General features: G+C 43.2%; 1 protein-coding gene across 1 annotated transcript in view; it reads right to left on the bottom strand.

Moving 5' to 3' along the window:
- LOC142751092 (tyrosine 3-monooxygenase-like) overlaps window positions 1–12,813 on the bottom strand; it is a 74,259-nt gene extending 61,446 nt beyond the window's left edge. The window contains exon 1 of the mRNA XM_075860067.1: window positions 12,580–12,813. Coding sequence (XP_075716182.1) covers window positions 12,580–12,783 — 204 coding nt within the window. The 5' untranslated portion in view covers window positions 12,784–12,813. The remainder of the gene's footprint in view (window positions 1–12,579) is intronic.
- Window positions 12,814–27,828: the final 15,015 nt, after the last annotated feature.

Raw genomic sequence — 27,828 nt, 5'->3', positions numbered from 1 at the left:
CAGAGGGTCCGGTTACGGTTATTCGTTTTTTAGGCATAGAAATTGACTCGGGCTTGATGGAATGTAGGCTACCTGAAGATAAATTGACGGGGCTTCGTTTGGAGGTTCAGGCATTGGCTAGGCTTAAAAAGGTTACGTTGCGTAGTTTGCAATCGGTATTGGGAAAGTTAAACTTCGAGTGTCGGATCATGCCCATGGGCAGAGTGTTTAGTAGGCGTGTGGCGGCGGCGGCGACTGCCGGGGTGTTGGCACCGCATCATTTTGTGAGATTGAGTTGTGAGCACCGGGCGGATTTGGAAGTGTGGCATCGGTTTTTGGGCCAATATAACGGGCGGTCACTTTGGATGGATGGGGCTCTTGATTCAGTGAATTTAGATTTGTTTACAGATGCGGCTGGAGGGGGCGGTTTTGGAGCTTATTGTGGGGGCCAGTGGTGCGCCGGAGGGTGGCCAGATACCTGGGTTGACAACGGTTTGACGAAAAGCTTGGCCTTACTCAAGCTGTTCCCTATTGTGGTCGCCGTGACCATTTGGGGGGACAGGCTCAGGAACAAGAAAATTCGTTTTCACTGCAATAACTTAGGGGTGGTGTTGGCTATCAATAATATCTCGGCGTCATCTCCTCCGGTGGTGCAACTGTTACGGCATTTGGTGCTAGTGTGTTTGTCCTTAAATGCTTGGGTGGTGGCGGTGCATGTTCCGGGGGTTGAAAATTGTGTTGCTGATGCCCTTTCTCGCTCGCAGTGGGACCGTTTTCGTCAGCTGGCGCCGGGAGCGGATCGGATCGGCAAGGTTTGCCCGGATCATCTTTGGGAGTTGGTTTCGCTGCGGCAGAAGCATTGATTGAGCGATCTCTGGCGAGTACTACGTGGGCAGCATACAGGGCTGGCTGGGCTTAATGGGAGCTTTGGTTGAGATCCCTAGGTGACGTCCGGTCTGACCGGGACAGATTGGTGGCTTTGTTGTATTGGCTGGGGGACGCGTATGAGTCAGGTGTGTCTGTATCCAAGGTGAACAAGTTCGTGTCCGCAGTGGCGTTTGGTTTGAAACTGCATGGATTGGTGGATGTGACTAAGGAGTTTTTAGCAGTGCAAGCTTTGAAAGAGGTTCGCAGGGGGAGAGTGTCGGTGGATCGGCGGCGGCCGGTTTCTTTCCGGATTCTTTGCCTGCTGGGAACGGCGGTGGAAGGGGTTTGTAGTTCGGTTTTTGAAGTCCGATTGTTCCGCCTGGCTTTTCCGTTAGGCTTTTTCGGGGCGTTTTTAATTGGCGAACTGGTGTCGCCAAGTGTTTCACGGGCGGGCGGAATAGGTCTGGATGATGTGGAGTTGTTTGCTGACAGGGTGGAGATTGTGCTGCGCAGGTCAAAACCGGACACAACGGGCAAGGGTAGGCGGATAGTGTTGTTCGCTTTCGAGTGTTCGGTGATGTGTCCGGTACATTGTGTTGCTGCATTTGGGGTGCAGGGGGGGTTAACGGGGATTCCGTTGTTGCGACATGAGAATGGGTCGTTTATATCTTGATTCCAGTTTTGTGCGGTGTTCAAACGCTGTTTGCTTGCAAGCGGGGTGCGGGAGACGGAATATTCCTCACATTCGTTTCGAATTGGCGCGGCGACTGAAGCGGTGAGATGGGGTTTGGATGAGGTGGGGGTGAGGCATATTGGGAGGTGGGAGGTGGGAGTCTAACCGTTTTCGCACCTACGTGCGACCTCATCTGCTTTAACATGGTTCAGTTATTACTAAGGTGGGGGTTTGAGTCTGTGACAAATGGAGTGCGAATGGGATTGTAAGAGGTGTGTTTTTCTCTCTTTACAGGTTTACGCCCTTGTCTGGTCTAGATCTTGGGGCACTCTTTTGTTTACTGGGGCGCTCTGAGGGCGGATGTTCGTCCTGATGGCCGCCAACTGAGGATTCCGCGGGAGGAGGCTGTCCTACACTGGTTGGGTTTTAGGGGGATGGTCTGGGCTAAGGTGTTACAGGAATTTCAGGTATATACTCAGCTAGATCGGGTTCCTGACATTTTAGTGTTACATGTGGGGGGAAATGATTTAGGAGTGCGCCCTTTTCGCGATCTGATAAGGGACATTAAGCACGATTTGTTGTGCTTATGGGCGTTGCACCCGAGATTAATGATAGTCTGGTCAGACATGGTGCCTAGAAAGTCATGGCGTTTGGCTCGATCTGTGGAAAGGTTGAATAAGGCCAGAATAAAAGTTAATAGGGCTGTGTCAGCTTTTGTGGCGAAGCATGGTGGAGTTGTGGTCAGGCATAGGGACCTGGAAGCAGGAGTGGGGTGTTATTGGAGACATGATGGGGTGCACCTGAATGAGGTTGGGATGGATATATGGAGTTTGGCCCTGGCAGAAGGAATTGAAAGAGGGGTGTTGGTGTGGAGGAGCTCATAGCCTTGAGGTGGTCAAGGCCCATTTCGCAGTGGCGGGGGGAGTCCTTGAGGTTGCTCAGTAAAACTGGTGGGGGGGTCGCATCAGGGGTATGCGTCCCCCAAAATATGTGGAAGGCTTCTTAGGGTGTTACCCCTTTGAAGTGCTTTATGGGAAAAGCCATCTGCAGAAGTGAGCGGTGCCTTCGAGCCGGGTTACGGCTGGAGGTAAAAAACAAGTGGTGGTGGCAGATGGCTAGTTGGTTTCTCTTTGGCGGTAACCTCAAGGGCTTCCCCTGGTCATGTTGTTATTTATATTGACCCTGTTAAGGGTTTTGTTATGTATTTTTTGGGAAGAATTACAATTCTGGGGAATTCTTGGGTGTTTTAATGTTTTGGTTATAAAATTTTATTTGCATAAAATTTATAATAAACGGCTGCTGTGGCCATTAAAATCCAACCTCGGTGTCATGTGTTTTATTATGGAAGGCTAAGGAAGGTTACTGATCACTCTACTCTACTTATCCAAGTCATGGTTTTGCTTTTAAAAGTAGGACGATGTACTGAGTGTTTTTTTTTTCCTAAACAATAATAAACTGTGACCTGATCAATAATAGGGGAAATGGGACCCAGTGTTCATGTGAGGAGCAGGAGAACGAATGTTAACGGGGTAGCACTGAGCATTTCTTTTAGGGTATGTCCACACATAGCGTAAACACTGCGGATTTTACGCAACGGATTTCATTGCGGAAAAATCTGCAGCATAATAAAATAGCAGTAGAGTGGATGAGATTTAAAAAATCTCATCCACACTGCGTAAATAACCCACCAAAAAAACGTTCATAAATTGACCTGCGGTGCGTTTTTTTAATCCGCAGCATGTCAATTTATGTTGTGGAATCGCTGTTTTTTTGTTGCAGGATTTCCCTATTGAATTCAATTAGCACATGTTGCGATTTTTGCGGCGGAAAAGCTGCGTTATCGGGGGCGTCAACCCTAAAAGTCCCTAGAGCATCACAAACTGTAAATATGACCCTGATCATGCCCCATAGTGCCCACACACAATGTTGTGCCCCCATGTTGCCCCCACACTGTAGAATGCCCCATTGTGCCTCCTCGCCCAGTATAATAACAGACAGTGCAATTTGTCACATCACGAAGGCTGGGAATATTTTGTATTCCTGGCACTTGACTTTGACAGATCGCGGAACGGGTTGATAGATTACTGTGAAGGTCTGGTGAGAACCCAGCGGTCATGGTGCACATTGGCACCAATAACAAAGTTAGCGGTCGGTGGAAGGTCCTTAAAAATTACCTCAAATATAGTATTTTCTAAAATGCTACCTGTGCCACATGCCACACTAGAGAGGTAAACAAGTGTCTCAAGAACTGGTGCAGGAAAGGGGGGTTTAGGTTCTTGGACATCTGGGATGACTTCTCTGTTTAAACATGACATGTTTAAAATAGAGATTGGGGTAAGGGCAATTACACATGTAGGGGGCAAGATAGTGTAGATTGAGAACTAGGAATTATTATTGAATCGGGGTTGAATGGAGGGAAGGTTTAGAATAATTAATAAGAATAAGTTTAAAATAAAAAAAAATACCCAAAACTTCTAAACTGTATCCTGACCAATGCTAGAAAACGGACAAATAAAATTGGTTAACTAGAATTAACAATGTTAGAGGAAAGGTATGACATAGTGGGGATAACTGAGACATGACTGGATGATAATTATGACTGGGCGCAGGGGCGTAACTAGGAAACACTGGGCCCCATAGCAAACTTTTGACTGGGCCCCCCTCCCCTGGGTGCCACACACAGCCCGCCCATGTAAATAGTGTCCCCCTGTAAATAGTGTCATACAGACCCCCCCTGTAAAGAGTACTGTACAGCCCCCCCCTGTAAACAGTGCTATAAAGCGCCCTTGTAGACAGTGCTATACAGCCCTCCCTGTAGACAGTGCTATACTTTCAAGTATCACAAAGAGGGACAATCGATGCGGCGTGCAGCGGCAAATTTTTTATTTTAAGCCACGCCTCTAATCCCACCCAATCCCCGCCCATACACACCCGGTTCAGCCCATACAGTACCATGCTCCCATAGCTGCCACCATAGAGTATAATGCCCCATACAGTATAATGCCCACACAGATGCCCCATACAGTATATTGCCCATACAAATGCCCCATACAGTATAATGCCCACATAGATGGCCCATACAGTATAATGCCCACACAGATGCCCTATACAGTATAATGCCCACACAGATGCCCCATACAGTATAATGCCCACACACATGCCCCATATAGTATAAAGCCCACACAGATGCCCCCTTACAGCATAATGCCCACACAGATGGCCCATACAGTATAATGCCCACACAGATGCCCCCATACAGTACAATGCCCAAACAAATTCCCCCATGCAGCATAATACCCCTATGGCTGCCCCCACAGTATAATGCTCCCCATAGCTGCCCCACACAGTATAATGCCCCCCATAGCTGCCCCCACACAGTATATTGCCCCCATAGCAGCCCCCACAGTATAATGCCCCATGCAGTATCTTGCCACCCGTAGCTGTCCCACACAGTATAATGCCCCCCATAGCTGCCCCACAGTATAATGCCCCATACAGTATAATGCCCCCTCACAGCTACCCCCACAATATAATGCCCCCATAGCTGTCCTCACAGTATAATGCCCCCCTTAGCTGTCCCCACAGTATAATGCCCTCATAGCTGCCCCCACAGTATAATGCCCCATAGCTGCCCCCACATTGTATAATGCCCCCCACAGTATAATGCCATTCATAGCTGTCCCCATAGCATAATGCCCCCCATAGAGTCTAATGTCCGCCATAGCTGTCCCCAGAGTATAATGCCTCCACAGTATAATGCCACCCATACAGTATAATGCCCCTTATATAGTAAGATGATCCTATCATATCAACCCCCCTTCCCTACCCAGTATAATACCCCATAGTGCCTAATAGAAAAATAATAACATAATTACTTACCTATCCCGTTCCCACGACGGGTGGAGGATCCTTCTCCTCCAGTCTGTGCTGTGAGTGACTCGGTGCAGACAGGCACAATGACGTCACTACATCACGCCTGCCTGTGCCGAGCCACTCACGGCGGAGTGAATACTGGAGTAATGAGCCGTCAGCTTCTTGCTCCACCATTCAGGAAGCAGGATCAGCGCGGTCAGCGCAGTGCGGCTACGGTGCCCTGTGGGCCCCCCAGGTTTAGGGGCCCGGTCTTTGCGACAGTAGCCTCCCTGCTCTGCCATAGTGTTCAATAGCATCTGCGTCCAAAGGACGCAGACACTATTGAATGTGGTATCGCTACCTCGATTAGCAGCCATAGTGGCTGCTAGCGGTGCCTCCGGGCATGGGGGGGGGCGTGCCGGCTGGAGGCCCCGTAGCAGCCGCTATGGCTGCTACAGCGGTAGTTATGCCACTGACTGGGCGGTTAACTAACAGCGGTTATAGTTTGATCACAAAGGATCGTAAAAAAATAAAAAGGGGGATAGGTTTACCTTTATGTAACGTCCTGTCTAAAGCCCACACTATGGAACGATACTATGTGAGGGAAATGATCATGTAACGTTAGTATGGGTAGAAATGCATGGACGGAAAAACCATAAAAAAATACTTTAGGGATTTGCAATAAGCCACTAAATATAAAACAATACACAGAAAATCTTTTGGTAAGGCAAAAAGATGAGGCATCAAATCACAATGAGGTAGTTATTATGGGGGACTATAATTATCCAGATTAGCAAACTAAAACCTGTGTATCTCATAAAGGTATCTGTCAATAACTTAAGATAATTACTTTTTCCATCTGGTGCAGGACCCAACTAGAGGGAAGGCCCTTTTGGACTTAATATTAACTCATAGATCTGACAAAATAACAGAGGTGCAGGCTGGGGTGGGGCAATAATAGGTAATAGTGACCATAAAATGATAAATTGTCACATCTTTCAATAAGCAATAAAAACACTGACATTTAGGGCATGACCACACATGGCGGAATTCCTCCGCAACTGTCCGCATCGATGCCGCACAGAATCTGCGTTGCAGATTCTGCTGCGGATCTGCACAAAATGTGCAGTACATTGATGCGGACTGGCTGCTGCAGACTGCGGGAAAAGTGCTTCCCTTCTCCCTATCAGTGCAGGATAGAGAGAAGGGACAGCACTTTCCCTAGTGAAAGGAAACGATTTTCATACTTACCGGCCGTTGTCTTGGTGACGCGTCCCTCTTTCGGCATCCAGCCCGACCTCCCTGGATGACGCGCCAGTCCATGTGACCGCTGCAGCCTGTGCTTTGCCTGTGATTGGCTGCAGCCGTCACTTACACTGAAACGTCATCCTGGGAGGCCGGACTGGAGACAGAAGCAGGGAGTTCTCGGTAAGTTTGAACTTATATTTTTTTACAGGTTGCTGTATATTGTGATCGGTAGTCACTGTCCCGGGTGCAGAAACAGTTACTGCCGATCGCGTAACTCTTTCAGCACCCTGGACAGTGACTATTTACTGACGTCTCCTAGCAACGCTCCCGTCATTACGGGAGCCCCATTGACTTCCTCAGTCTGGCTGTAGACCTAGAAATACATAGGTCCAGCCAGAATGAAGAAATGTCAAGTTAAAAAAGCAAGACGCATCCGCAGCACACATGACATGTGCATGACAGCTGCGGACTTCATTGCGGAACTTTGAATCTCCATTGAAGTCAATGGAGAAATTCCGCCATGAGTCCGCCACTGCTCCGCAACAGACAGAGCATGCTGCGGACACCAAATTCCGCTCCGCAGCCTATGCTCCGCAGCGGAATTGTACGCATCGTGTAAACGAACACTGCTAATTTAAAGTGAAAGTCAATGGAGAAACGGCTCCGCTGCGGATTAACGCTGCGGAGTGTCCGCAGCGGAATTTAAGTGGAATTCCGCCATGTGTGAACCCGCCCTTAGTGTTCACTTCTGCCTCATGATTATTTGCAACATTGCAGGACAATAGGCTGAACTGGATGACCAATGTCTTTTTTTCAGCTGTACATTTTGTTACTACGTATGTAAAAACTAGTCTCTTTTCATACACAATCCCCTTCTGTGTTAAGACACTTATTTATGAAGAAAAAACAAATCAGAAAAGTAATTTCAGATGTTTTTGTGACAATCAGACTGAAATCATGGTCTGTTATCGTGCTATGCTCTCGTGTTTAAGCAGGGGCGTAGCTAGGGGGGCAGGCGGGGCATGTGCCCCAGGCACAACATAGAGGGGGGTGCCAGGGCCGCACCGTCCATGTCGGCGGCCTGCTGCCTCTCTGAGAGGTCGGCGGCGCCACTAAAACCAGCCGCCGTCACCCCCTCCTGCACTATAATTGTACCTGCATCTATAGGACACAGGAACAATTAGAAGCAATGAGTGGCTGGGTACGTTCCGTGCCCGGCCATTCAGGGCCTTTCTACGAGTGAAGCGGCACGATACTTTGCGCCGTTTGCGTAGTTGAAAGGCGCTGATTGATAGGGAAAGTAATTCTGCCCTGCCAATCAGCGCCTTTCATAGACGCAAGCGACGCGATCACGTCATCGCGCTGCTTGCGTCGTTCAACCCCAGGAGACTTGCGCAGAAGAGAGCAGGTCTCTATTGCTGCCGGATGGTGCGGGAACGGGATTAAGGTGAGTATGTATAGTTTATTTTTTTATCCTAATAAAAAAGTGTGTGGCATTATCTACGGGGGTGGCTTTATCTACAGTGGGGGGCTTTAACTATGGGGGGGGGGCTTTATCTACGGGGGGTTCTATCTACAGCGGGGGCTATATGTGGAGCACTATATACAGGAGTGGGCTATATGTGGAGCACTATATACAGGGGTGGGCTATATCTACAGGGGGCTACATACAGGGGTGGGCTATCTGTGGAGCACTATATACAGGGGTGGGCTATATCTACAGGGGGCTTTATACAGGGGTGGGCTATCTGTGGAGCACTATAGGGGGAGCTATATGTGGGACATTATATACAGGGGTGGGCTATATGGGGGCACTATCTACAGGGGGCTCCATGGGGCACTATCTATAGGGGGCTCTATGGCAGGAACTATCTATAGGGGGCAGGGTGTGTGTGTGGAACACAGTGTATGGTGCTATTAGAATTAGAAGTGCAGTGTATGGCGCTATTATATTTAGGGGCGTAGTGTGTGGTATAATGAAAACTTTCTTTGTTTATAGGTGTAGAAATGTTTAAAAAGTTAGAAGCTAAAGACATTTGAGCGGCAAACTGCAGAAATGGGATGTGACCGGGAGAAATCATCATAGAGGTCCGAACCGGAGGGAGAAAAAGAACTATAATCTGAGACGTCACCGTTGAGTCACTTAATGTAAATGTTTATTCTGCCTCTAATCAGTACTGTAGTCACTGTATGATCTGCAGCGAGATGATGGGTGGTATGATTATGAAATGATTTTTTTTTGTGAAACAGCAACTCCCAGCATATACTTACCATTGTTCGGGCCATGCTGGGAGCTGGAAACAATTTAGTGCAAACCTATACAGCAGGGGTTGCACTAAATTGAGCTTTATTTGTGCTGGTGTTGTATATATGTACTGAGCTTGGTTCTGGTACTATATATATGTACTGAGCTTGGTTCTGGAGCTGTATATATGTACAGAGCTTGGTTCTGGTACTGTATATATGTAATGAGCTGTGTTCTGGTGCTGTATATATGTACAGAGCTTGGTACTGGAGCTGTATTTATGTACTGAGCTTGGTTATGATGCTGTATTTATGTACTGAGCTTTGTTCTGGTGCTGTATATATGTAATGAGCTTTGTTCTGATGCTGTATATATGTAATGAGCTGCAGCTTAGGAAACAGATACAAGTTTAGGTGGTGGCTGTAAACAGGATGCTTAAAACTTTCCGATTCCCAACTTTCCAAGACATTCAGATTGTGTTTGGCCCAGCCTTGTCATTCAATACCAGCACACACCTGGACAACAATTCCTCCCTGCCGCACAGTTTTAAATATTGTAAAGGCTCTGGAAAAATGTTGCATACTTTGCTGCCAAGTCTTTGGCCAGTATCACACACACAGCTTTGACGCAGTTTTTGGTTTAGTTTTTTTAGGCCAAACATAGCAGTGGACAGAAAAGAAAGTAGATGCATCAGTCTTGCCTTTCCTTCCTTTTGGATCAACTACTAGCTTTAGCTCAAAAAATTTAATTAAAACTGCCACAAAAACTGCATCAAAACTATGTGTGGGTGATCCTTGCGTTTCATGGATACACATCGATTTTCCTGAAAAACAATTGATATGGACGATCATTAGTTTATCATCTGTAAGGGTATGTTCACACGCTTACTAAAAAAGTCATATACGGAGCTGTTTTCAGACGTTTTTTAAGCAAACTCGCGTTTTTCGTGGCGTTTTTTACGGCTGTTTTTGGAGCTGTTTTTCTATGGAGCCAATGAAAAACTGCTCCAAAAACGGCTCAAGAAGTGACATGCACTTCTTTTTACGGGGCGTCTTTTTACCCGCCGTTTTTTCGAACAGAACACCGTTTTTCCCATTGAAATCAATGGGCAGATGTTTGGAGGCATTCTGCTTCCGATATTTAGGCAGTTTTTTTGGCCGTTTATGGCCTGAAAAATGGCTGAAAATAAGCAGTGTGAACATACCCTTATACTTACCTGGCCAATACTAAAATTACAGACTGTTTTTTAAACCCCTTCCCGACATATGATATACAGTTACGTAACAGCCGGGTACGTCACGAGCTGAACCCGCGGGTGTCGGCTTTAAGTTACAGACCAATACTTCACTGTAACGAGCAGGATCGCGCTCGAGCGTGATCTGGCTAGTTGAACCCATTAAATGCCACAGGATTTTAATCATTAGAAAGAGGGGGTGCCCCCTCTAACAGCCCATCGCTCCTCCCCCGCGTCACAATCGCGCCGGGGTGCCGATGTTTGTTATGGCAGCCTGGGAGCCTAATAAAAGTCCCCGGGTCTGCCATCTTTGTGCTTCTATTTAGCTCTGCTTCTGGCAGGGCTTAGTAGAAGACTGTCAAAAAGACGCTATACTGCATTAGTATTGCAGTATATAGTGAAATCGATCCAACGATCGCTGGTCCAAGTTTCCTAGGGGGACTAATAAAAAAGTAAAATCAGTTAAATAAAGTTATTTTTTTAATGTATAAAAAAAAGTAATATTAAAAGTTAGAAAAAAAAAATATTTTCCCCCTAAAGCATTGTAAAAAAATTAATAAACAAACATAATTGGTATCGCCACGTCTGTAACAGTCTGAACTATTACAATAAATAATTATTTAACGCGCACGGTAAACACTGTAAAAAAAAAAGGTAAAACTACAGAATTGTTGTTTTTTGGTCATCTCATCTCCCACAAAAGATGGCAAAAAAAAGTGATCAAAACCTTGCATGTACCCCAAAATAGTATCATTAAAACTACAGCTTATCCTGAAAAAAATAAGCCCTCATACTCCTCAATCAACAGAAAAATAAAAAAGTTATGGCTAACAGAATTGGACGACACAAAATAAATTTTATTTTTTACAGATAGTTTTTTTCCTTGTAAAAGTAGTAATATAATAAAAATTATATCAATTTAAATGTAAACGTAAAGACCCGCAGAATAAAGTTAACATGTCATTTTAATTGCACCGTGAATGCTGTAAAAATGAAGCGCAAAACACAATGTAGGAATCGCTGTTTTTTTTATTTTCTACCTCACAATTATTTTTTTTTCCTAGTACATTATATGGTACAATAAATGGTGCAATGAAAAACTACAACTCGTCCCACAAAAATCAAGCCCTCATAGGACTACATCGATGAAAAAATAAAAAAGTTATTCCTTTTCGAAGGAGAAAATGAAAATCTGAAAAACGGCTGCGGTGGGAAGGGGTTAATAACACTTGGACTGAAAATTAAGATGTTTCTGCCATCTAGTGATAAAATATAAAACTACGTGACATCACAATCTTATCGATTTACAATGTAGGGAACCTTTCTCATAATCTGCTTTCATATATTTCTCAAAATCTGTGAGTGAGCTGAATAAATAAATTGTCTGTATATGCTTAGAAAAAAGTACTAATAATATGGAAATCATACACATATAATATATCCATAGTAGTAGTATTGCACTGTGCTAGCCGTCAGGAGAAGCTGGACAATGAACAAATAAAGGGGTCAAATTAGAACAACCACTGTCTAGGTATGCTGTTAAGGCATGTGAATGGCATAAAGGAGGCCCCCCAACAGCCAGAGAATAAAGCTGCTGCAAAGAGTTGCTCTCACCCTAGCGAATGCAGCCTGACAGCGTATTTTACTGTTGGCCATTCATTTGTATGGGTGCCGCGTGATACAATATTTCCCCGTAATATTAGCGGCTGGATCCTTAATGGTCAGGTGATCACCAGGGGGGCTACACTTTAAAGGGGTTTGTCCTGGCTGGATAACCCCTGTAAGTGATACGATGCCTTCAGTCAGTCAACTGAGTATGTTAAAGATTCAAGCGACATATCTTGTTACTTACTTAGGCACAATGCTTGAAATAATTGTATTGAATTGAATGTTTGCATCTTTAATGTACTCACCCGGTACATATGAGTCCTATAAAGACATTAAAGGGACTTCTCAAAAGGGTAACTATAGGATCCAAATAATCTCAATATCCATTCCCTCCTGTTATACTCACAGGCGTCCAGGTAGCTGAGATATGAAGCGTTGTTTGATTCGGTCCTCACACTGTGGAGCTGCTTTTCTTGTCTAGGATGGAGGGAACGTTGTGGTTCCTGGTAGTTTCGCTTTACTCACTAATCTATTTTTGACTCTCTAGCCACTCAAAGCTGGTAATCTGCTAGTGATGGTCCCCACTGATCACAGTCACAGGCAGGACATTTAGGTCTACAGTGTGAGACCCCTGTCAAGCAACTTAAATAATCAAATATTCCCATTGAATTTCAATAATACAGAGTTTATATAAAAATGTACTCAATATTATTATTGCATTATTATTTGTATATGTGTCCTGCGCAATTGTCTATCAATAAATATGCTGTATATTGTAGTATATCCTGGTGACTTCTTAAATTCCTAACAGGTCAAACTAGCTGGGAATGATGTGAAGAATAAAATTTGTATATACATATGAATAAAATTTACCTCCAAAATCTTGAGGCTGCTAGAAAGGGGAGAGGCGCTGTGTTTTCTGATTGTAAAAATAATATTTAAGGCGCTGCTACCTTCATCAGGATAATCACTTGTTTCAGCCATAGGATCAGATGCAGTTAACTCAGAAACTTCCTTGCGCGCATCTTCTATAAGACTTTGCTTTCTGCACTGAGAGGTTCCCACTTCAGACTTCATAGTCGGTCTTTTGTCAGAACAAAATAATCTAATTTACTAGAAAAATAAAGCAGAGCTAAGTTTGACATATGACACAACTATCAGGATTTGTCATTTTTCATGACTATCAGGATTTGTCATTTTTCATATGGAATTAACTCCACTATATCATGATGCACACTCAATGCAGCCACAAAGAGGTAAATTACAAATCCAGCACTGCTACATCCGTAGTTATCAGTCACAAGACTCTCTAACTGATAAGTACCGTATAATGGACTCAAATAAACATTTTGTAACTAACAACAACTTTTCATATTAAAAAAAAAAGAAAATTGTAAGTCTAATTTTAACATACCTGAATTTTGAACAGTTCAGCCGACAAACCCTTCTTCTGTGGATTAGAGCAAGGTCTGACTGTTCAACGAGGGACTTATATAGCCTTTAGTGGAGTATTTATGAATATTCATTGATATACCTTCACTTATTTCCTATTCATCCTGGATACTCTGTGTAGTCTGATCAGATGCTCTGAAGCATTGTATGTGTAGGAAATAATGGGAATAATGAACTGGATGCACTTCTTTTCATCAACAAGAAAGTGATAACATGTATAAGGTTGAGTATATCTCCAGATATGTTGTTGGCCTTATTATATACAAGTAGTCATAATGACTGTAGATATCAAAGTATATTGTCTTTTATATTGTGTTATAATGTACAGTATAAGACATTGCTAACGTACAGAGCTCTCCATGGTGCTGATCCATACATAATGCATGACTTATCTTAAGATCAAAATTACATACACACACTCACACACATATACTACCGTTCAAAAGTTTAGGATCACTTAGAAATTTCCTTATTTTTGAAAGAAAAGCACAGTTTTTTTCAATGAAGATAACATTAAATTAATCAGAAATACACTCTATACATTGTTAATGTGCTAAATGACTATTCTAGCTGCAAACGTCTGGTTTTTAATGCAATATCTACATAGGTGTATAGAGGAGCATTTCCAGCAACCATCACTCCAGTGTTCTAATGGTACATTGTGTTTGCTAACTGTGTTAGAAGGCTAATGGATTATTAGAAAACACTTGAAAACCCTTGTGCAATTATGTTAGCACCGCTGTAAACAGTTTTGCTGTTTAGAGGAGCTATAAAACTGACCTTCCTTTGAGCTAGTTGAGAATCTGGAGCATTACATTTGTGGGTTCGATTAAACTCTCAAAATGGCTAGAAAAAGAGAGCTTTCATGTGAAACTCGACAGTCTATTCTTGTTCTTAGAAATGAAGGCTATTCCATGCGAGAAATTGCCAAGAAACTGAAGATTTCCTACAACGGTGTGTACTACTCCCTTCACAGGACAGCACAAACAGGCTCTAACCAGAGTAGAAAGAGAAGTGGGAAGCCCCGCTGCACAACTGAGCAACAAAACAAGTACATTAGAGTCTCTAGTTTGAGAAATAGACGCCTCACAGGTCCTCAACTGGCAGCTTCATTAAATAGTACCCGCAAAATGCCAGTGTCAACGTCTACAGTGAAGAGGCGACTCTGGGATGCTGGCCTTCAGGGCAGAGTGGCAAAGAAAAAGCCATATCTGAGACTGGCTAATAAAAGGAAAAGATTAATATGGGCAAAAGCACACAGACATTGGACAGAGGAAGATTGGAAAAAAGTGTTATAGACAGACGAATCGAAGTTTGAGGTGTTTGGATCACACAGAAGAACATTTGTGAGACGCAGAACAACTGAAAAGATGCTGGAAGAGTGCCTGACGCCATCTGTCAAGCATGGTGGAGGTAATGTGATGTCTGGGGTTGCTTTGGTGCTGGTAAAGTGGGAGATTTGTACAGGGTAAAAGGGATTTTGAATAAGGAAGGCTATCACTCCATTTTGCAACGCCATGCCATACCCTGTGGACAGCGCTTGATTGGAGCCAATTTCATCCTACAACAGGACAATGACCCAAAGCACACCTCCAAATTATGCAAGAACTATTTCGGGAAGAAGCAGGCAGCTGGTATTCTATCTGTAATGGAGTGGCCAGCGCAGTCACCAGATCTCAACCCCATAGAGCTGTTGTGGGAGCAGCTTGACCGTATTGTACGCAAGAAGTGCCCATCAAGCCAATCCAACTTGTGGGAGGGGCTTCTGGAAGCATGGGGTGAAATTTCTCCCGATTACCTCAGCAAATTAACAGCTAGAATGGCAAACGTCTGCAATGCTGTAATTGCTGCAAATGGAGCATTCTTTGACGAAAGCAAAGTTTGAAGGAGAAAATTATTATTTCAAATAAAAATCATTATTTCTAACATTGTCATATATTTTCTAGTCATTTTGCAACTCATTTGATAAATATAAGTGTGAGTTTTCATGGAAAACACAAAATTGTCTGGGTGACCCCAAACTTTTGAACGGTAGTGTATATATATATATATATATATATATATATACATATACATATATATAGCCATCTGCATCTTGACCTTTAACGCATTAAATACACAGCGTCATGAAACTTTTTCATGACTTTTTCAATGGCTTTCAATGGCTTTTGTTCTGTGATATCACGCTGCAGCAAGTTATCAGAGTCAAGTTAAAGATGGCTACATCTGTGTGTATATATATATATATATATATATATATATATATACACACACCATTCAGTCATAACATTAGAAAAGAAAGGTGTAGTGAATGGATCATCTCGTTACAATGGATTATCTCGTTACAATGTCAAGGTGTGTAACTTAATAGGCAGCAAGTGAACAGTCAGTTCTTAAAGTTGATGCTTTGAAAGTGGGAAAAATGGGCAAGCATAAGAATCTGAGCGAATTTGACGATGGCCAAATTGTGATGGCTAGACGACCGGGTTACAGCATTTCCAAAATGGCAGGTATTGTGGGGGTGTTCTTGGTATGTAGTGGTTAGTACATACCAAAAGTGGTCCAAGGAAGGACAACTGGGGAGTTGGTGACAGGAGCATGGACACCCAAGGCTCAATGATACATGTGGGGAGTGAAGGCTTGCTGTCTGGTTCGATCCCACAGAAGAGCTACTGTACCCCAAATTGCTGAAAAAGTTAATGCTGGCTATTTTAGAAAGCTGTTAGATCACACAGTGCATTGCAGCTCGCTGCATTTGGGACTGTGTAGCAGCAGACCGGTCAGAGTGGCCATGCTGACCCATGTCCACTGCGGAAAGCACCTACAACAAGCACGTAAGCATCAGAACTGGAACATGTAGCAATGGCGAGAGTGGCCTTGTCTGAAGAATCATTTATTCTTTTAAATGTGGACAACTGGGTGCATGTGCATCACTTACCTGGGAAGAGATGGCACCAGAATGCACTATTGGAAGAAGACAAGCAGTGTGATGCTCTGGGCAATGTTCTGCTGGGAAACCTTGGGTCCTGGCATTCATGTGGATGTTACTTTAAGGGTATGTGCGCACACACTAATTACGTCCGTAATTGACGGACGTATTTCGGCCGCAAGTCCCGGACCGAACACAGTGCAGGGAGCCGGGCTCCTAGCATCATACTTATGTACGATGCTAGGAGTCCCTGCCTCGCTGCAGGACAACTGTCCCGTACTGTAATCATGTTTTCAGTACGGGACAGTTGTCCTGCAGCGAGGCAGGGACTCCTAGCATCGTACATAAGTATGATGCTAGGAGACCGGCTCCCTGCACTGTGTTCGGTCTGGGACTTGCGGCCGAAATACGTCCGTCATTTACGGACGTAATTAGTGTGTGTGCACATACCCTAACATGTACCATCTCCCTAAACATTGTTGCAGACCAAGTACACACCTTAATGGCAGTGGCCACTTCAGTAGAATATTGCACCCTGCCACTCTGCAAAAATTGTTCAGGAATGGTTTGAGGAACTTGAGAATGAGTTCAAGATGTTGACTTGGCCTCCAAATTCCTCCGATCCCAATCTGCTTGAGTATGTGTGGGATGTGCTGGAAAAAGAAGTCTGAGCCATGGAGGTCAGGACACCTTCAGAGGTCTAGGGGAGTCTATGCCTCCACGGGTCAGAGCTATTTTGGCGCCATGAGGGGGATGTATGCAATATTAGGGAGGTGGTTTTAATGTTATGGCTGTTTTGTATATGTAAATTACTGTCTTAATCTCTGAAATCTATACACAGGCATATTTCTGGTGAAAAGTACCTTGCCACATAGTTAGGTACAAAGTGGGGCTGGGGCAATTAATAGAAAAATAATCTAAATAGAAATTCATGGCAATTAATCAACGTCATTTTGTGAATTTCGGTTTTATCAATTATTTTCTCCCGGTTTAAACTGTATCTACATCTTCAGGATGCAGATACAGTTGAATCCAATGGTAGATAAGGGGACCCGCTCTACCATTCACTATGTATCGCTAAACGTGAGGCAATCACGTCATGGCGCCTGTCTGCGCCGAGCTGCACAGATCATAGTATCAGAGGGATCTCTTCCACTCGTCATTGGAACGGGGTTAGGTGAGCATGTATTTTTTATTTTTATCAGTCACTATTGGGGGCAGCTGTGGGGGCATTATATAGTGTGGGGCAGTTATGAGGGCATTATACTGTGTGAGGCCTGCTATAGGAGCATTGTACTGAGTGGATGTCAGTTATGGGGGTATTATACTATGTAGCGGCAGCTATGGGGCATTATACTGTGTGGAGGGCACTTATGGGGGCATTATACAGTGTGGAGGACAGTTATGGGGGCATTATACTGTGTGGAGGGCAACTATAGGGGCATTATATTGTGTGGAGGCAGTTATAGGGGCATTTAAAAATAAAATAAAAAAATTATATATATATATATATATATATATATATATATATACATATATATATATATATATATATATATATATATATATATATATATATATATATATAAAACGCATTATACTGTGTGGAGGTAGTTATAGGGGCATTATAATGTGTGGGGAGAACTATGGGGGAGATATACTGAGTGGGGCAGTGTCAGGGGGTATATTATATACAGTAGTATACAGCAGGCTCAGGGGATAAATATTAGTTCAATGGCGTAGAATGCAAGTTGGGGTGTGGCATGAAAAAGGGGGTGTGACCTAAATAATCGTTCAATAATCGTAACCAAGATTACATGTTCAACTAATCATGATTTTGAGTTCGATCATAATTGCCCTGCCCTAGTACAAAGTATAACGTTAAAGTAGTTGTATGAATGGGGCTGGGTTGTCGTACAAGACACAACTCATGGACAAAAAGGCAGCTGTTTCTGGAAAACAAAACAATCATTCTTCTCAACATCTTTATTTTTTCAATGGTGCATACCACCTATTAAAAGTCACTTTCAGGCACTAAAGAGTGCTAGAACAAGCACTGCCAAAATTTGGTTACAAAGTAGGGATTGCTACTTGTGGAAAACATCCATCACTAGAGAGCTATAATGATCCTAACGAGGGCTATACAGCATGATGCACACGTATTTTCTTTCTTGTGTTCTGGTCAAGGCTTTAGGCTATTGTATTTACTGTGATCTGGACACAAAACATATAGTACATGTTATGTGATCAGCAGTGCAATTGCAACAAACATATCCAAGCACCACAATCATGTATAATAAAAACTTTTTTTAAACGTGTTAGGCCTAGTTCACATTACGTTTTGGCCCTAAGTTTAATCGGGTAAGCTCCCAACGTATACTCTATTCAGGGACTTTTGGCCTCGATTGGACTGGTATACCTTTTTTTTTGGGGGGGGGGGCAGGCAGCCTAGGAGGCGGTCAAGTGGGTAGATCACATGAACGCCTCCATATTGAGAGCTATGAACGGGATCATTGGCTGCCATCCACTGTCAATACCTCTGAACCAGGAGGAGCAGGGGACCTTCAAATGCAGCACAGGGGTAAGCAATGGGTGTAGTTTAGGGTGCCTGTGTCTAAACACAATATTTTAGGTCATTTTGGACATTTCAGTAGAAATCGGTCAACCTCTTTAACACAAAACTAGCAACTCTCCTTGAACAAAGACGTGGCACTACTGAATGTATTTTTCTTATAAGAGACAGTGATACTGCTTCTTGCTACATCAATACTTATACATGTGAACTTGTTCCTATTGGTTGTTGGTTTTTTTATAATCATTTTTATTTAAACCCGTGATCTCTGAAATACACCATGCAACAATACAAAAACCCCACATATCGTTGTACCCCAATCCTGCATTGCTGTGAGAAAGAGAAAAGGAACATCAGTAATATATTGTAATAAGGTGTAAGTTTTATATTCTGATTAGAAACACATCTTGTGTAGACCTTTCGTACAATACACAACTGCACTATTTTTCCCATTTAAGCCACTGTAACGTCTATGGCCACGGTCTGTCGTTCGGTCGTTAACCTCGACGGCCGTGGCCATGGACATCTTACCTCGTTGCAGCGTCGTCCTCCTGTGAGGCGCCGGCACTCACTTCCGTATCTCGAGTGTCTCCTTAAAGGGCCAGTGCACCCATTTTTGCAGGAAGTCTGCAATCTAGCCCGGGATGCCCTGGGCTATAAAAAGGGCTCTGTCCTCTTGCTCTTTGCCAGTGTCTCCCAGTGTCTTCCAGTTTCCCAGTGTACCTTGCTCCTGTATCCCGTATCCTGTTTCCGTGCTACCTAGTGCTATTGCCGTGCTGTGCTATTGCCGTGCTGTGCTACAGTCTACGCTTGATCTGCTACTCCTCACCTGACGACTTCCCGCCGCCTGGTCCTGGACGCTCTTGCCTCGCTACTGCCTACGATTGCCTCAGGTATGCTCGCTGAACTAATTGAACTCTGTACTTACCTGTTTGGCCAGCTGCCATCCCGCTACGCGGTACGGCCCAGTGGGTCCACACCCCGCATCGTGACAGCTACACTATATGGATTTATTATTCAAATGCAGCTAATTTAATGCAAAGGTTTGTATGACGTCTCGTGATAATCTTCTAATTGCTCACAGACAGGATTCACCTTCCATATTGTCCTTTATTTCCACATATTTAAATATTAGTGGCAAAATTAGTGACATTATTCATCGCCGTAAATGGCATACACTGAGTTATTTATCCGGGTCTGTACTGGAATTCAAGGCACCTCCCAGGATGGCCTTCAGGCGGACTAAAAATCTCAAGAATCATTTGTTTCATGCTGATGTAGGACCCTCTCGTAGATGCCATCAGTTGACATTGGCCCCTCCTAAAACTGGGTACTTCCCTCATCTCAATTGTGGGAATTGTACTAATTCTGTTACGGGTAATACATTTACTGATCCTGGCAGTGGTAGGACATTTCAGGTTATACACTTCTTGACGTGCTTGTCCACCTATGTAGTCTACGTTTTGCAATGCCCGTGTAAATTAATTAATGTGGGGGAAACTACACAAGAATGTAGGGCCAGAATTAATAAACACAAGTCTACGATTCATACGAAAAGAATTGATCTACCTGTCTCAAGCCATTTTTTGAAGGCTGGACATAGCGTCAATGATCTGAAATTTTGGATCATAGACCATGTACCCATCCATAGGAGAGGTGGTGACAGGACTGCGAAACTCAACTTGAATGGATTTTCCGGCTTAATGCATTATCACCTAATGGGTTAAATCTTGACTTTAAGGTTAGTTCTAGAGTGGTCTAATAGGTACATTGAGTTTGATGTTAGCTCCATGGGTACACCTGCATTTTTCCTGGGGTGTCTTTAGTACGATATGTTAGGCCTTGAACATACTTTTGCCTGATTGTAACTTGATTACTTTATGATTCTATATAAAACGTCTCATGATTATATTTTTATATTTTCTCTCTATATCTTTTTAGATTAAAATTGATACGTGGACTCAGGGTCGGATTAAGGGCACCATGGTCCCCGGGCACTTTTTCAGGTCTGCCCCCCCCCCCCCCGCAAACTCCGAAGACGCTGTACCGTACACATTTGCAGATTTCTGTTTAGGCGGCCACAGATCTGGCACGGTTTTAATTTAGCTGTAAAAGCAGAATGAGTCATATAGAAGAAAGAAAGCAGAATACTTTGAGACACTGAAGTGGTCAGGCGCTTTATAACTTTTTTATTTTTACGTCAATGGAGTGGTGTGTGAAGGATTATTTTTTTGCGGGAGGAGGTATCGTTTTTATTGGCACCATGTGAAGTACCATATAATGGGTGAATTGGAAAAAACTGAGATTCCTCCATGGTTTTTTGGATTTAGTTTTTACTGTATATATTTACCTTCTCTTAACCCCTTTAGGACACAGCCTGTTTTGGCCTTGTGGACACAGATGATTTTTTAAAATCTGACATGTGTTACTTTATGTGGTAATAACTCCGGAATGCTTTTACCTATCCAAGCTATTCTGAGATTGTTTTCTCGTGACATATTGTACTTTATGTTAGTTAAAAAATGTGGTCGATAAATTAAATATTTATTTGTGAAAAATTTCAAATTTTAGCAAAAATTTGCATTTTTCTAAATTTAAATGTATTTTCTTGTAAAACAGATAGTAATACCACACAAAATAGTTACCAGTTAACATCCCCCATATGTCTACTTTATGTTTGCATCATTTTTTTTCACATACTTTTATTTTTCTAAGACGTTACGAGGCTTAGAACTTTAGCAGCAATTTCTCATATTTTCAATAAAATTTCAATAGGCCATTTTTTCACGGACCAGTTCAGTTCTGAAGTGGCTTTGAGGGCCTTATATATTAGAAAGTCCCCATAAATCACCCCATTTTGAAAACTGCACCCCTCAAGGTATTCAAAAGCACATTCAGAAAGTATTTTAACCCTTTAGGCGTTTCACAGGAATTAAGGCAAAGTAGAGGTGAAATTACAAATTTTTTTTGCCGAAATTCATTTGTAATAAAAAAAAATCTGTAACACAGAAGGTTTTACCAGGGAAATGCAACTCAATATTTATTGCCCAGATTCTGCAGATTTTAAAAATATACAACATGTGGCCCTATTGTCCTAATGGATTGAAATCCAGGCCTCAGAAGCAAAGGAGCACCTAGTGGATTTTGGGGCCAGATTTTGCTGGATTGGTTTTCAGTGCCATGTCGGGTTTGCAACGCCCCGGAGGGACCAAAACAGTGGAAACCCCCCAAAAGTGACCCTATTTTGGAATCTACACCCCTCAAGGAATTTTTCTAGGGGTATGGTGAGCATTTTGGCCCCTGAGGATCTTTTTTAGCGCTAAGGTGACCAAAAAACAGCGATTTTGGCGCTTTAAATTCTTTATTTATTACAGCGTTCACTGTGCGCAATAATTTAAGGTTTAATTTATTCTGCCGGTCGGTACGATTACGCCGATACCATATGTGTATAGTTTTTTTTTAAGTTTTGCAGCATTTGCACAATAAAATTAAGTTTCTATAAAATAATTTATTTTCTGGGACACGCTATTCTGAGCCGTAACTTTTTTATTTTTTCGTCAAAAAAGCTGTGGGAGGTCTTGTTTTTTGCGGGACGGGTTGTAGTTTTTATTGGTACCATTTTGGGGTAAATGCGACTTTTTGATCACTTTTTATTCTATATCTTGGGAGGGGTGGTGACCAAAAAATAGCGATGCTGACAGTTTTCCGTTTATTTTGTTTGCGGCGTTCACCGTGCGGAAAAATGAACATTATAGTTTCATAGTTTGGGTCGTTACAAACACAGTGATACCAAATATGTGTACTTTTTTTTGACGTTTTCATTTTTTCCCTATAATAAATGACTTATTATAGGAAAACGATTGCATGGGGGCTGCTGATGCGCTACAAACCCGCTACATGCGGAGATCGCAATCGAGCCCCACATGTAAAGGGTTAATTGCCGAAATCAGCGGCGATGAGCCGCTGATCGGCAACACTGGAGTGTCAGCTGTCGTGGACAGCTGATCTCCAAGTTCCCGATGCACACCTTGTCGCCGACAGTGTGCATTAGGAACGACACAGTGACTTCCTGTCACTCTGACAGGAAGCCCATCAGGACCAGCCGAAGGTTGGTCCTGATGGGCTTCCGTCCATAGCAGACCCGGAAGCTATGGTTTGGCTTCCGTTTTCCATACTAACTGTCGGCAGACCCCGCGATTTCAGACCAGGGTCTGATGATATGCTAGAAACCCCTAAAATTCGGCGATTGCAACCGATCGCCGAATTGAAGGGGTTAATTCGCCGAAAACAGCGGCAAAGGACCACTGGCCGGCAAGAGGGGAGTGTCAGCTGTCGGCGACAGCTGACCTCCCGGTTCCCGGTGCACACTGTCGCCGACAGTGTGCACCGGGAAAAACTCAGTAACTGTACGTCCTCGTGCGGGAAGTAACCTAGCTCAGAACATATATATAACTCCAGAACCAAGCTCAGTATATATACAGTGAAGGAAATAAGTATTTGATTCCTTGCTGATTTTGTACGTTTGCCCACTGTCAAAGACATGAACAGTCTAGAATTTTTAGGCTAGGTTAATTTTACCAGTAAGAGATAGATTATATTTTTTTAAAAAAACAGAAAACCACAGTCAAAATTATATATATTTATTTGCATTGTGCACAGAGAAATAAGTATTTGATCCCCTACCAACCATTAAGAGTTCAGCCTCCTCCAGACCAGTTACACGCTCCAAATCAACTTGGTGCCTGCATTAAAGACAGCTGTCTTACATGGTCACCTGTATAAAAGACTCCTGTCCACAGACTCAATTAATCAGTCTGACTCTAACCTCTACAACATGGGCAAGACCAAAGAGCTTTCTAAGGATGTCAGGGACAAGATCATAGACCTGCACAAGGCTGGAATGGGCTACAAAACCATAACTAAGACGCTGGGTGAGTAGGAGACAACTGTTGGTGCAATAGTAAGAAAATGGAAGACATACAAAATTACTGTCAATCGACATCGATCTGGGGCTCCATGCAAAATCTCACCTCGTGGGGTATCCTTGATCTTGAGGAAGGTGAGAGCTCAGCCGAAAACTACACGGGGGGAACTTGTTAATGATCTCAAGGCAGCTGGGACCACAGTCACCAAGAAAACCATTGGTAACACATTACGCCGTAATGGATTAAAATCATGCAGTGCCCGCAAGGTCCCCCTGCTCAAGAAGGCACATGTACAGGCCCGTCTGAAATTTGCAAATAAACATCTGGATGATTCTGAGAGTGATTGGGAGAAGGTGTTGTGGTCAGATGACACTAAAATTGAGCTCTTTGGCATTAACTCAACTCGCCGTGTTTGGAGGAAGAGAAATGCTGCCTATGACCCAAAGAACACCATCCCCACTGTCAAGCATGGAGGTGGAAACATTATGTTTTGGGGGGTGTTTCTCTGCTAAGGGCACAGGACTACTTCACCGCATCAATGGGAGAATGGATGGAGCCATGTACCGTCAAATCCTGAGTGACAACCTCCATCCCTCCACCAGGACATTAAAAATGGCTCATGGCTGGGTCTTCCAGCACGACAATGACCCGAAACATACAGCCAAGGCAACAAAGGAGTGGCTCAAAAAGAAGCACATTAAGGTCATGGAGTGGCCTAGCTAGTCTCCAGACCTTAATCCCATCGAAAACTTATGGAGGGAGCTGAAGATCCGAGTTGCCAAGCGACGGCCTCGAAATCTTAATGATTTACAGATGATCTGCAAAGAGGAGTGGGCCAAAATTCCATCTAGCATGTGTGCAAACCTCATCATCAACTACAAAAAATGTCTGACTGCTGTGCTTGCCAACAAGGGTTTTGCCACCAAGTATTAAGTCTTGTTTGCCAAAGGGATCCAAATACTTATTTCTCTGTGCACAATGCAAATAAATATATATAATTTTGACAATGATTTTCTGTTTTTTTTTATAATCTATCTCTCACTGGTAAAATTAACCTAGCCTAAAAATTCTAGACTGTTCATGTCTTTGACAGTGGGCAAACTTACAAAATCAGCAAGGGATCAAATACTTATTTCCTTCACTGTATATATATACAGCACCAGAACCAAGCTCAGTACATATATATATTTATATATATATATATATACACACACAGACACAGCACCAGAATCAAGCTCAGTACATATATACAGCACCTCTGTACCGGCTAACACTAAGCCTCACCTTAGTAATGGACGCTGTCAATCAGCGGCCATTACTAAGGCGGTAATAATAAAGTTTAAAAAACAAACAAAGACATAGAAAAAATATTTTATTGAAATAAAAACCACCAAGACAACCCTCATTAATCTTTTTATTGATAATAAAAATGCCGTCATCGAAGTAGTCCTGGAATCCGACGTAGTCCAACAACCGAACCTGTAAAAAAACACAAACAACAAAAACGATTAGTAACACGTGTGGTAGGCTTATATACAGGGCCCATCAGAGAGGATCACACATGGGCCATGTATCTAAGCCTACCATGTGCTTATGTAAGATGCTTAGATACAGGGCCCAGCAGACAGGATCACACATGGGCATTGTATCTAAGCCTACCATGTGATTGGCTTAGATACAGGGCCCAGCAGACAGCATCACACAATCTGTGATCCTGTCTCATGGGCCCTCTAAGCCTGCAACATCATAGACTTAAAGGGATTGTCCAGTCCATAAACATTGATGGCCTATCCTCAGGATAGGCCATCAATAGCTGATGGCTTGGGGTCCGTCTCCCGGGAACCCCCAATCATCTGTTTTGAAGGGGCCGCAGCACTCGTACGAAAGCTGCTTCCCCTTCATTTCACTTACTCGGTCACACTGTGGATCGCCGACACGGATTCACAATGTGAGCAAGTGACCGAAATGAAGGGGAAGCACCAGCTCTCGTACGAGCGCTACGTCCCCTTAAAACAGGTGATCCTGGGAGTCGGACTCCAAGCCATCAGCTCCAAGTAGAAGGGGTATTAAACTTACCCTGCTCTTCAGCCGCAGCGGATGTCCTGACTCAGGATGGTGGTGACGTCATGCGCTGCGCACCGGAAACAGGAAGGTAAGTACTGTAGTTACTATAGTAACAGGCCGCGGCTCCCGTTACTATAGTAACTTTTTTATTGTGTAGTGCGTAGTGTAGTGTATAGCTACGCCACTGGTTGGGTGAGCGGTCCCGCTTCACTCAGGTTCTCTGAACCGGCTGTAATTTTAACAGCCGGTAAGGGAGAACTAGGGCGAACGGGGCCCCCTTCAACCCTCGGGCCCCGGGCACTTGCCCATATTGCCCTCATTGTAATCCGCCCCTGCGTGGACTTCCTCCTCCGAGCTTGCACATCTCATCTTCCTCATATCCTGCTTTAGATATGCTTGGTCCCCTCTGTATCAACAGAGGATTCTTCTCGATAAATAACGGATGGTCCCTCTACAGTATATTTGATCATGTTTATGTGATAACATTAAGGATGTAATTTTACTGTTTAGTATAATCTCGGGTATAGTATCCGAAATGTTTAATTTATATGTTATTGGCAGATATCTGATTTCCTCTATGTGGTGGGCAGATTCTGTTCCCATATAGAGGTATATAGATATTCTTTCCGATTGTTCTTAGTTTTTTCGTCTTATCGTTTTGGGTAACTACAACTAAGGTGATAATTACATATATTTATATATTATACAATATTATATCCTTCTCTTAAATTTTGACTTAAAGAGGCTCCGTCACCAGATTCTCAAATCCCTATCTCCTATTGCATGTGATCGGCACTGCAATGTAGATTACAGTAACGTTTTTTTTTTTTTTAAACGTTCATTTTTGGCCAAGTTATGAGCTATTTTATGTATATATGCAAATGAGGTTTGAAATGGACAACTGGGCGTTTTTTTTCGTATGTCCAACTGGGCGTGTATTGTGTTTTTAACTGAGCGTGTTTACGTGTATGACGCTGACCAATCAGTGACCAGTCAGCATCATACACTCCTCTACATTTATTTACACAGCAGCGATGTGCAGCCGCATACACAGAGATTAACGTTAATCAAGTGTCCTGATAATGAATACACATGATCATCCAGCCTGGACGTCATGTGTATTCAGAATCCTGACACTTCTGACTCTTTTCTTTGAGATTTCTAGCAAGGGAAACGAAATCTCGCGAGATTACAGAGGTAAACGAGATTTCGTTTCCCTTGCTGGAAATCTCACAGAAAAGATTCAGAAGTGTCAGGATTCTGAATACACATGACGTCCAGGCTGGATTTCATGTGTATTCATTATCAGGACACTTTATTAACGTTAATCTCTGTTTATGTGGCTGCACATCGCTGCTGTGTAAATGAATGTAGAGGAGTGTATGATGCTGACTGGTCACTGATTGGTCAGCGTCATACACGTAAACACGGCCGGTTAAAAACACAATACACGCCCAGTTGGACATAACGAAAAAAAAACGCCCAGTTGTCCATTTCAAACCTCATTTGCATATATATAAAATAGCTCATAACTTGGCCAAAAATGAACGTTTTAAAAAAAACAAAAACGTTACTGTTATGTACATTGCAGCGCCGATCACATGCAATAGGAGATAGGGATTTGAGAATCTGGTGACAGAGCCTCTTTAAATTAGTAGTTGTGGGCAAGTAGAATAGCGTACTCTTAATGGCAGCGCTGGTGCCCGCCACTGTAAGGTGTGTTGATTATGTTGCGCATGTGCGAGTGATGTCAGAATTTGACTCAGGTCAATTTTCAATAGGAAAGCTTTCTGCGTTCCAGGCGCACATGCGCCATTCAACCCATTCAGAGCATACCGGTGACATCATAGAGTTCTTTAGATAAACATGCGCATGAAGGGTTTGAGGACGCCGAGACGGAGGAATGTGAAGTCCACCTGTGTTATATGTATTAATATACTGCAATTTTTAATTCACTTTTCCGCCTGGTCTAAATTAGGCACTTTAGCTACTTCTGTATATTTTACATGTAGCCTTACATTGTATATACGCACTTTTAATGTATCTACACTCGTAGATGTTTATATTCACTATGTGATTTATCCACTTGCATATATGCTATTTATTATAATATATTTTTTAGGTTTTTGCATTGATTGTATAATTGGCATTGATGACTCTATGAGTCCTTATATACACTG

Source organism: Rhinoderma darwinii, chromosome 3, assembly GCF_050947455.1.
Source record: "Rhinoderma darwinii isolate aRhiDar2 chromosome 3, aRhiDar2.hap1, whole genome shotgun sequence".
In the NCBI taxonomy this organism is placed as follows: Eukaryota; Metazoa; Chordata; class Amphibia; order Anura; family Rhinodermatidae; genus Rhinoderma; species Rhinoderma darwinii.
The sequence above is the reverse complement of the archived record's forward strand: the minus strand, read 5'-3'. Positions and strand labels throughout refer to the sequence as shown.